This window comes from Rhincodon typus, chromosome 39 (genome assembly GCF_021869965.1).
Source record: "Rhincodon typus isolate 14 chromosome 39, sRhiTyp1.1, whole genome shotgun sequence".
Lineage (NCBI taxonomy): Eukaryota > Metazoa > Chordata > Chondrichthyes > Orectolobiformes > Rhincodontidae > Rhincodon > Rhincodon typus.
In genome coordinates, this window is record NC_063370.1 from 11,949,401 (window position 1) to 11,961,900 (window position 12,500).

The 12,500-nt window shown below is 42.0% G+C and overlaps 1 protein-coding gene across 1 annotated transcript in view; it reads left to right on the forward strand.

Annotated features, from left to right (window-relative positions):
- The window catches only part of LOC125487290 (cation channel sperm-associated auxiliary subunit gamma-like), a 253,929-nt gene that overhangs the window by 137,297 nt on the left and 104,132 nt on the right, over window positions 1-12,500 (forward strand). Inside the window, exon 16 of the mRNA XM_048618228.1 lies at window positions 315-525. Coding sequence (XP_048474185.1) covers window positions 315-525 — 211 coding nt within the window. The remainder of the gene's footprint in view (window positions 1-314; window positions 526-12,500) is intronic.

Below are 12,500 nucleotides of genomic sequence, written 5' to 3' on the forward strand. Positions count from 1 at the left end.
TGCTGAAAGTGACCCATTTCATGACAGGAGCTGGGGGTTGTGGGATAAGTAATAGAAGTAGAAGCAGGTGTTCACCATCTGAAGTTATTAAACTTGATGTTGAGTCCTGAAGGCTGTAAGGTACCTAAGCGTAAGATGAGGCGTTTAACAGGTATGGCTGTGATGGCCCCAAGAACTTGCTTTATCTAGTTACATCTTATTGCTTAATACAATTAATATTCAAGCTAGCTAGTTAGTAGTTTGCTTTACTGATTTTAATTTCACGCTGGAAACAAACATTATATGAGAGATAAATTGTGTATTTTGTTTTACAGTGGTAATGGCATCTCATTTTTAGACAATTGTCCTTTTGGAGTAATGGCGATTAAAACTTTAGCTCCGCCCTTATTTTACAACCGAATACAGCACTACATAGCCAAGCCACCTTGGATCTTTTCTGAAACTGGATTGTATAATGATCTGTCACTGACTGTCTATCAAGGACTGGTCCATGGACTGCTGTGGCTGCATTCTACCTATTATCGAGTAAGGAAAATTGTTAAGCTAACCCATGTCATTGATTGTAAGATGGCTGAATGTATAAAACTGACAGAGGATTTGACTATAATTCCTTAGGAGTGTTAACTAGGCTTGAGTAATTGACAAATGGACTTTTTATTAAAACTGTTTTTAAGCATAAAGAAGCAATGTATATCTTTAAGGCCACAAGAAATATTTTTGTTAAAATTAGTGATGTCCTAAATTAACTTAAGCTAATGTGGGAATATTTTCAAGATAACACATTTCAAGATAACAAGAATAAAATATAAGATTCAGTTGATGGTTGCAAAATCAAAGGAAATGTGGAAGATAGACAATTCTGGCTGTCAAGCGCTGGCGAGCTATTTTAAGCTAACTTTTGGAGTAAGTCACCAGCGTTAAGAGAGTCACCAGAGCCTGTATAAAGCCACTTCAGGATTTTGCGGGACAGACATGTACAGTGTTAACAGAGAAAATTTAAGCCATGGAAGAAGGCTCCTTAGGGGTCCCTGAAATGTAGGCAAGTTTGTTAATATTTAATTATGATGATAATGAGTTACCAGTGCCATAACATAGAAATTAGATCTTTGACAAATAAGGGCTGAGTGGTTTTTGGGAGTAGGTGGGAATCAGGAAGAATCAGATCAGCCATGATCTCATTGAATGGCAGAGGAGTCTTCAGGGGCCAAGTGGTCTATTTCTGTTTCTAATTCACCTGTTCATATGCTAAAATGATGCACTTGTGGATGTGAAAACAGTACTCACCAAAGTAAGGTGATTTAGAGCAGATTAAACTTTTAACTCTGATGGTATTCAATTTAGGGTGCCAAATGAAAAGATCTGCATAATATAATCCACCAGTTCATATATTTAACAAATTGATGAGATCCAAGATTATTCTCTTTGACTGGAGAGAGATTTTTGTGATCTCAACATTTCAAAATGGAGGTAAGCCAAGCACCTGAAGCCTATAGTCTTGTCAGTTTATCATTAGTTATTGATAAATTATTTGAAGGCAAGGAGATGCTATTTAGTAAATCAATGGGGCTGTTACGATGTGCCTACATGACCTCTGAAAAAGTAGTCCTCAATCAAAAACTTGACTAAATCTTTTGAAGAAGTTGTAAAATCTGATGGTAAAAGTAATTCCAAGTGAAGTGATTCTAACTGTTACACAAAATGCACACACTGCCCTCTAACCCTAATCCATTCTAGTTTGATAGGTCATTAGAGGGGACTAAGAATGTCTCATCTACGTGCCATCACTTAGATCTCATCTTGATACCCATTTGCTCATTGTACCAGGAAGCTTGGGGAAAGTCACCTATGTAATGGATGAGGTATCAGCCACATCATCCAAAAAGTCATTGCTCCAAATAATGTATAGGGAAGTAGTTCGATTCGCATAGTAATTCTTATAATTTGTCTTCTTCAAAGATGTGAGTCATAGAATGGTTGCAGCGTAAAAGATGTAGTGGAACTTAATGCCATCCCACCTCCTACACTCATGGCCCTGCATTTTTCACTCATTTGCGGGATGTGGGTGTCGCTGGCTGGCCAGCATTCATTGCCTGTCCCTAGCTGCCTTCGAGAACATGGTAGTGAGCTGCCTTCTTGATCCAGAATTTGACTCAGCAACAGTGAAGGAACGGTGATGTATTTCTATGTCAGGATGGTGAGTGGTTTGGAGGGGAACTTGAAGGTGATGGTGTATCCCTGTATCTGCTGCTCTTGTCCTTCTAGATAGAAGTGGATGTGAGTTTGGAAGATGCTGTCAAAGGATCTTTGGTGAATTTCTTCCTTTTCAAATATTAATCCAACTTCCTCCTAGATGCATTGATTGAACTTGCTTCCACCACATTTTCTGACAGCACTTTCTGGACCTTAACACTCACTGCACGAAAAAAACTTTTTCTCATTTGGTATTGCTTCTTTTTCCAATCAGTCTCATCTGGTTCTTAATCCTTGCTTTAATGGGAACAGCTTCTCCCTTTCTATCCTTATGATTTTGAATACCACAATCAAAAGAGAAACCAGAAGAGGCACAGAGAAATTGAGGAAGAAGGGATGCACCAGCAGGCTCAGGACCTGCACCAACCTCCAGCAGCTGCTAAATGGTCTCCACATGAAGAAGTCAGAGCTGAAGTCCCCACATGATGCGGAGGAGGCACAGGAGGCCCAGAGTCCATCACGCTCATTGCCGTTTCCTCCAGATGGCTAGGTCATTATTAGTGCAGACTGAGGACATCGTCACAGAACTATACCAACTCCTGGAGTGGAACCTACGACCTGTAGGAATAAACAGCCATCTTCCAATGGCTGTCAAGGTGACAGCTACACTAAGTTTTTTTTGCAACTAGATGTTACCAAGGATCCATTTGAGACCTGTGTGAGATCTCTTAATCATGATGAAGTCAACGCTGCAGCCCAGGCTGTAGGTTGTGCCAATGTAGATGGCTTTCCCAGGTGCAGAGCACTATAGATTTTATTTCTGGTGCTTTGAGAGTGCCATATCATAACCCAACAGATGAACCAATCATCTGCAATCATCCATATCACAACTTTAGGGTCATACAGTGGATCAGTGATTAGCACTGCTGCCTCACAGTGCCAGGGACCCACGTTTGATTCCACCCTTGGGCGACTGTGTGGAGTTTGCACATTCTCCTCATGACTGCATGGGTTTCCGCTGGGTGCTCCAGTTTCCTCCAACAGTCCAAAGAAGAGCAAGTTATTTGGATTGGCCATGCTAAATTGCCCATAGTGTTCAGGGATGTGCAGGCTAGGTAGGGTTAGTCATGGGAAATGCAGGGTTACAGGGATAGAGCAGAGGAATGGGTCACTGTGGACCTGTTGGGCCAAATGGCCTGTTTCCATACTGTAGGGATTCTATGATACTATGTAGCCTGCACTATATAACTTGGGATCTGGCCAATGCCTATATCCTTAAGAACTCTCAAGTCCCTGCTTCTTTTCAAGGACCAGGTGGCTTACAAAGATGGTCACTGGGAGATAAGGCCTACCATAGCTGATGATTCCGTAATGCAACCTTATGACTCATGCTAAGTGTAGATACGTACAGACAATTCCATGACCAGGGCCATAGTGGAGCAGACCATCAGCTGCCTGAAGATGAGTTTTGGATGCATAGAAGGGTCTGGTAGGGCCTTGCAGTACAATCCGGACTGGCATGCTGTACTCTGCATGACTAGCAGGCAAAAAGGGCAATTTAGATGGACTCTGAAGAGCTGGGAGCATCAGCAGGCCTTCGAGGATGAAGATAAGGACTTTGAGCAGGAGAAACATCAACTTCAGTGTTATGGAGCATGACAGGATCAAGCGCAATAAGCTAGATGGACAGGGCTTAATTGACATCAGGTTCCAATGCATGTGAGCTGGGTGCAGTGATCATTCATTGGAAATTTGTTGTTTGCTCAAAAGGCAAACAGTTCCTGTTTATTCCCAGAAGCAAATGCAGCTTTATTTGTTTGTTGTTTCTTTGTTTCTTTCTGTTGTTGCCAAAAAATTAATGTTTTGAACTGTTGCAAGGCTTTTCAGTATGTGATGCTCCCACACTGAATAATGACAAAGTGTTATGCTATGCTGGACATTGGGAAAAGAGCAGCATTCCCTTCAACAGGGTTCTAAAATGGTATGGTTAACCTATGTAGCTTCATTCTTGTAGCTGCAGTTAAAATGGCAATCAATCAGACAAATTATGCTGTAAATAATACATATACAAATGTGAGCTTGTATATATGTCACTTAGTGTCACCCAGGACATATGTGCCCACAACCAACTGATCAGATCTAAGCTCTGTAGTCCTGCACATCCAGTCGGTGAATGGTGGTGGACAATTAAACAACTCACTGGAGGAGGAGGCTCCACAAATATCCCCATCTTCAATGATGGAAGAGCCCAGCACATCAGTGCAAAAGATAAGGCTGAAGCATTCGCAGCAATCTTTAGCCAGAAGTGCCAAATGGATGATCCATCTCGGCCTCTTCCAGTGGTGCCCATCGCTACAGATACCAGTCTTCAGCCAATTCGATTCACTGCATGTGACATCAAAAAACGGTTGGAGACACTGGATACTGCAAAGGCTACCGCCCTGACAACATTCCGGCAATAGGACTGAAGACTTGTGCTCCAGAACTTGCTGCTCCCTTAGCCAAGCTGTTCCAGTACAGTTACAACACTGGTATCTACCCAACAATGTGGAAAATTGCCCAAGTATGTCCTGTACATAAAAAGCAGGACAAATCCAACCCGGCCAATTACCGCCCCATCAGTCTCCTCTCGATCATCAGTAAAGTGATGGAAGGTGTCATCAACAGTGCTATCAAGCAGCACCTGCTCAGCAATAACCTGCTCAGTGATGCCCAGTTTGGGTTCCACCAGGGCCACTCAGTTCCTGATCTCATTACAGCCTTGGTTCAAACAAGGATAAAAGAGCTAAATTCCAGAGGTGAGATGAGAATGACAGCCCTTGATATCAAGGCTGCATTTGACCAAGTGTGGCATCAAGGAGCCCTAGCAAAACTGGAATCAATGGGTATCAGGGGGCAAATGCTCCGGTGGTTGGAGTCATACCTTACACATTGGAAGATGGTCGTGGTTGTTGGAGGTCAATCATCTCAGCTCCAGGACATCTCTGCAGGAGTTCCTCAGGGTAGTGTCCTAGGCCCAACCATCTTCAGCTGCTTCATCAATGACCTTCCCTCCATCATAAGGTCAGAAGTGGGGATGTTCGCCGATGATTGCACAATGCTCAGCACCATTCGTGACTCCTCAGATACTGAAGCAATCCATGTTCACATGCAACAAGATCTGGACAATATCCAGGCTTGGCTGACAAGTGGCAAGTGACATTCATGCCGCACAAATGCTAGGCTATGACCATCACCAATAAGAGACAATCTGACCACCACGCCTTTACATTCAATGGTGTTACCATCACTGAATCCCCCACTATCCACATCCTGGGGTTACCATTGACCAGAAACTCAACTGGAATCACCACATTAACAGCGGGGCTACAAGAGCAGGCCAGAAGTTGGGAATACTACGGCAAGTAACTCATCTCCTGACTCCTCAAAGCCTGTCGACCATCTACAAAGCACAAGTCAGGAGTGTGATGGAATACTCCGCACTTGCCTGGATGAGTGCAGCCCCAACAACACTTAAGAAGCTTGACTCCATCCAGGACAAAGCAGCCCGCTTGATTGGCACTGCATCCACAAGCATTCACTCCCTCCACCACTGACACTCAGTAGCAGCAGTGTGTACTATCCATAAGATGCACTGCAGAAATTCACCAAAGATCCTCAGACAGCACCTTCCAAACCCATGACCACTTCCATCTAGAAGAACAAGGGCGGCAGATATATGGGAACACAAACACATCCAAGTTCCTTTCCAAGTCATTCACTATCCTGACTTGGAAATATATCGCTGTTCCTTCACTGTCACTGGGTCAAAATCCTGGAATTCCCTCCCTAATAGCATTATGGGTCAATCCACAGCAGGAGGAATGCAGTGGTTCAAGAAGGCAGCTCACCACCACCTTCTCAAGGGCAACTAGGGATGGGCAAGAAATGCTGGCCAGCCAGCGACACCCCCATCCCACGAAATGAATAGAAACACAAAAGCATTTCTCTTTTGTTTCTCTCCCATTATGTGCACTTTGAAGGGCAGCTTCTGGCAGTATTTCACCTGGTCAGGGTTTAAATGTGGGAGCACTGTGCTGGGAATCCTGGCAGTGGCGAGTATTTCTGCCACTGCTGAATGCATGTTCGCTTGAGTGGGGTACTTATAGAGGCATTGTGCATTCATAATGAGGTGAGCTGCAGAGAACTGTATGAGGTAACTTGGTAAAGCTCACAGAGAAAATCCTCCATTAAGCTAGCCAAAATTGACACAGATGATTTTTGGTGAAATTCAGTCCATGGGATACCAATGAAGTATGTGAACTAAAGTTCTGCTGAAGGTGGCAAGAACTGCTAGAGACTGAGTTAAAAAGGGGAACCACAAAAGGTAGTAATCTTTGGGTTGCTATTTAAGCCACATTGGGTGAATATGATACAAGAGTTGAATGCAGGACTCAATATTGGTGTGGGAGGTTTGTGTTTTAATTCATGGGGCACCGAGACCAACAATTGGGAAAAGGGGAGCTGTACCATTGAGACAACCTTCACCTGAATAATACTAGAATTAGTGTACTGCTAATTTGAATAACTCAGGTTTTAAAGAGACCTATAAAATCAGTAATGGGGAAGGATTCATTTCAGAGGAGATTTGTAAAGTTAAAGAGAAAGAGCAAGGTAATGGTGCAGGGCAGGGTTATGGTAATCAGTGTGGCAGGAAGAGACAGAGCACACGTGGAGAAAGACTTAATGGAAAAATGAAGGATTCGAATGAAGGGAGATATCGAAATTATAGATAAAACCTGAGGCAATAAAAAAGTACTGATGTTGATAAAGCATCAAATGAATGGGACAGGAAGGGACTAAGAATTTAATGGTAATAGTGCAGCAGAATGTATGGTCCATTGCAAGGATGTAGTCAAATAAATTGAAATCACTTTGTCTGAAGGACTGGTGCATCTGCAAGAAAATATTGTTACAAATAGATGTGTAGATCTAATTGGTATCATAGAGATGGTTAAAGGTGACTAAGACTGGGAAATAAATATCTCAGAATATACGGCATTTCAAAAAGGCAGGTAGCATGAAAACGGAGGAGGGGTATCCCTGACAATAAAGGCTGGCATAAGACATTAGTGAGGAAAGATCTTAACTCAAAACATCAGGAAGTAGAATCAGCATAAATGAAGATTAGGATTAGCCAGAGTCAGAAAACACTGATGCAAATAGTTTATAGGTCTCCTAACAGAATTTATCCTGTTGGACAATACATTAAACAAGGTATTACTGGAGCTTGTAACAAAGGCAATGTAACAGTTGTGAGACACTTTAATCTTAATATAAACTGGACATTGAACCAACTAGTTTCTTACTTGTGGAGTGGAAGATGAGTTTGTATAATGCTTCCATGACATTTTCTTCAAGCAATTTTCTATAGAACTAAATAGGAATAAAGCTATTTTAGATCTGGCATGGTGGATTGAAGGATATTGTGACACAGTGGGTAGTGTTAATGCCTCTAAGCTAGTAGCTCCATGTTTGACAGGTCCCAGTGCAGAACTTTATGGCCAAGGATGCTGTGTTTATAATACAGACAAAAGGGTTAATTAACAACTTGCAAATTCTTCCAACACACACCAACAGTAGGTGATAAGAGCATGGGAAATTCCTGGTCAGGCATTAAATTGAAGTAATGTTGGAACCTCTGTCAATATTCATATATCACGTCTGCAGCATACTTGTAAAAGGTCTCCTGGAGGGAATTACAATACTTTGCCACAACCATTGTTCAATGATGTGGAGGTGCCGGTGTTGGACTGGAGTGGGCAAAGTCACATTACACCAGGTTATAGTCCAACATTTATTTGAAATCACAACCTTTCAAAGTGCTGCTCCTTGGTCAGGTGAAGTGATGAAGGAGCAGCGCTCTGAAAGTGTCTGATTTCAAATAAACCTGTTGGACTATAATCTAGTGTTCTGTGACTTCTGACTTTGTTCAATGAGACAGGGTTAATTAATAATGTAATAATAAAATATCCACTGAAGCATGTTGATCAAAATACAGTTGTAACCTGCACTACATTTGAAAATGACATTCTCCAATCATAAACAAGAAAATCAACCTTAAAGCCACTTATAAAGTTATGAGGAGAGAGCTGGCTAAATTTGATTGAGTAAATAGATGAAAAGTTATGGTGGTAAATAAACAGTGTGAAACATTTAAACAAATAATTCAAAATGTTCAACAAAATACATTTCATTAAAAAAACCTCAGCAGGAATGACCCATCTGAAGTTTATATAGGAGATTAAGGATAGTATTAGATTAAAAGATGACACTAATAATCTTCCAAAACATTATCCAACTGGTCTCTATGGCTCTCAGCTCATGGAATAGTGCAACATGAGAGGCGGAAGTTTCTGCTGCTAGAACCTTGTGATGTTCATTCTGCTGGCACCGTATTTAAATCCTAGCTCATTACACTTTGGAAGCTGCGTAAAACTCTGTTCCTCTCGGGTTAACTGCTACCATATAGGATACTCAAACAATTCAAAAGCAGTCTGCACAAATTCAGAAATGTTAAAGGTGAAGCAATGATAGAAGCATGAAAAGGAAGTGCCTCAGGATTGCTTCCAATCTGCTGCCAATCATAAGGGACTGCACTGCACAAGACTTGGATAACATATGCTGACTGAAGCCTTAAAAGCTGCCTAACTTCAGTGTCATGTCATGTTTCTGCCTTTTTTCAGTGACTGCTGCTTTGTCACCAATGGTGAGAAGAACCTGTGAATGTCCACCACATAAGATGGAATTAGCTGCAGATACCATACATACATTCAGAAACATTTATTCATCAACTGAAATGTTCAGGAGTGCAAAAGTAACTAAGTCCACATGTACTGTGAACAAACCATTTCCTACAGATTATCAGCTCACACGTCTGAGACAAAACTTTTGGTTGGAGAATACCTTGAGGCCTGGCACATTACCAAAGTGTCAAATAGCACATCAATTACAATGTTATAAAGTCATAGAGATGTACAGCATGGACATGTACCCTTCAATCCAACTCGTCCATGCCAACTAGAAATCACAAATTAATATAGTTCCATTTGCTAAAATTTGGCCCATATCCCTCCAAATCCTTCCTATTCGTGTATCCATCCAGATGCCTTTTAAATATTGTAATTGTACTAGCCTCCACCACTTCCTCTGACAATTCACTCCATACACGCACCACCCTATGCGTGAAAGAGTTGCCCCTTAGGTCCCTTTTTAAATCTTTCCCCTCTCACCTTAAACTTCTGCTCTCTATTTTTTGACTCCATTACCTCTGGGAAAAGACCTTGTTGATTCACCCTATTCATGTCCCTCATGATTTTATAAACCTCTATAAGGTTACCCCTCAGCATCTGACGCTCCAGCGAAAATAATCTATTGGGCCTCTCCCTATAGTTAACCCTCCAACCCTGGCAACATGCTTATAAATCTTTTCTGAACCCTCTCAATTTTCACAACATCCTTCCTATAGCAGGGAGATCAGAATTGAACACAGTATTCCAAAAGTGGCATAACCAGTGTCTTGTACAGCTGCAACATGACCTCCCAACTCCTTTACTCAGTGCACTAACCAATAAAGGCAAGCGTACCGAACACCTTCACTACAGGTAGTTCTCCTGTAACACGATAGTTGTGTTCTTGCGTAACTTCGTGCTATAGAAAATCATGCTGTAGAAAATCATCAAGAAAAATCACGTTCTATGGAAATTGCTATAGAAAATCACTATACCTGTACAGCAGAAAGTTTGCGTTATCCAAACGGCATCCACTATTCATCAATCACGTTATAGCCAATTTGCGTTAACGAAACATGTGTTATAGCAGAACTACCTGTATCCTGTCTACCTGCGATTCCACTTTCAAGCAACTATGAACCTGCACCCCAAGGTCTCTTTGTTCATCAGCACTCCCCACGACCTTACCATTAAGTGTATAAACCGTGCCCTGATTCGCTTTTCCAAAATGCAGCACCTCACATTTACCTATATTAAACTCCATCTTCCACCCCTTGGCCCATCTGATCAAGTCCCATTGTACTCTGAGGTAACCTTCTTTGCTGTCCAGTACACCACCAATTATGGTGTCATCTGCAAACTTACAACTCTACCTCCTATGTTCACATCCAAATTATTTATATAAATGATGAAAAGCTGTGGATCCAGCACCAATCCATGTGGCACACCACTAGTCACAGTCCTCCAGTCTGAAAAGCAGCCCTTCACCACCATCCTCGGTTTCCCACCTTTGAGCCAGTTCTGTATCCAAATGGATAGTTCTTCCTGTGTGCCATGTGATCTAATCTTATTAACCAGTCTACCATGCAGAACTTTGTCGAATGTCTTACTGAAGTCCACATAGATCACTTCCACCTCTCTGCCTTCATCTCTATCCTCTTTGTTACTTTTTCAAAAGACTCAATCAGGTTCATGAGACATGATTTCCCATGTACAAAGCCATGTTGACTATCCCTAATCTGTCCTTGCTTTTCCAAATATGTGTAAATCCTGTCCCTCAGGATCCTCTCCAATAACTTGCCGACCACTGATGTCAGGCTTACCGGTCTATATTTCCCTGACTTTTCTTCACTATCTTTCTTAAATAGTAGCACCATGTCAGCTAACCTCCAGTCTTCCGGCACCTCACCTGTGGCTTCAATGATACAAGTATCTCAGCAAGGGGCCCAGCAATCGCTTCCCTAGCTGTTAGTGCCAAGCACAAAAACTTCCAGAGACAATTAACGGTGATTTAACTTGTGAGTCACCACACCTTAGACAAGGGTGAGATTGAGAAGGCAGGGCCTTCATGCTGTCCTCTGTTGGTACAGGAATTGAACGCACATTGTTGACATCATTCCGTATTGCAAACTATCCATCCAGCCAATTGAGTTAACCGATTCCTTCTGATTTGTTTGTCATACCAGTACCTGTATTCCTGATCCCTCACATTAGTCCCAATGAAGTACCATCTTATGCCTTGACATGGCTTCACATGGAAGCAAATGTCATGCCTCAGTATGGAGTTCTGAGGTTTACAACTGTATCAGATGTACGTTGCCGATCCAAAGTGCTAATAGTACATTGGGGATTGAAATTAAAGCATGTATTCACTGTAAAAGCAACTTTTCCAAAAAAGAGTCAGCCTTGAACATCACGGACTGTGTCCTATAATAATTACAGTTCAGTGTGCAAATGTAGTAGCTCCAAAGTATTGTCTTCCAGTGTCATGTATGAGAAGTGATGCATAAATGGTAAAGCCAGGTGATCCTTTTAAGTTTGAGTCTGCAATGCATTGTGTATCTGACATGATGGGTCCAATTGATGTAAAAAATATAACAGTCATGATTGTTTGAGGCCATTTTTTATTGTTAATTACTGCAATCAAAGATTTTTTTCAATGAAATCCAGCCTCGTTAGAAATTAGATGACAATACAGAAATGTACTGTATGAGATCCCACCCATTTATCTTGAATTGCTCCATCAGTAACCCTGTCCAGTGAGCCCCAACCCCAGACTCGAGCTTCCCACTTTTTCCAGGACTGCAAAGATTGCCTTGTGATAAGAATCATAAGTGTGGAAGCAGGCCATTTAGCCCACTGAGTCCATACCACCTTCCAAAGAGCATCCCACCCAAACTCACAACCCAACCCTATCCCTGCATTTCCCATGGCAAATCCACCTAACTTACACATCCCTAGACACTATAGGCAATTTAGCATGGCCAATCCACCTAACCTGTACATTTTTGCATATAGAAGGAAACCAGAGCGCGCAGAGGAAAGCCGCATAGACACTCAACCAAGGCTGGAATCAAATCCAGGCGACTGGCACTGTGTGGTAGCAGAGCTAACCACTGATCCACTGTGTCACCCTAGTCTACTCAATGTTTATATTTCTGACAATGATCTACCCCTTGGACTGACTTGACATGACATCATAGCTTAGCACAGTGCAGCTTCCAGATGATTTGTTTCCATAACAGCCTGATTGAGACACCCATGATTTCTGAAATTGTTGCGCTCAATTTGCAGGACTGACTGTGTCTTAATCTCCAGACTGCAAGAATACTGAGTCTGATAGGACCATGTAACTGACCAACTGTGGCCAAACCTCTGGACTGACATTCATTTAGTCCGTTGACTAACTGTGGTGGCACCCCCAAAGCTAACCATTCATTCCCTTATGGATTACACTCCTTATGACCTTCATATATGGCCATTTGGGTTGAAATCCAAACAGTGTGGTTGTTGCCTAAGATGCTGGCACATACTGCAGGT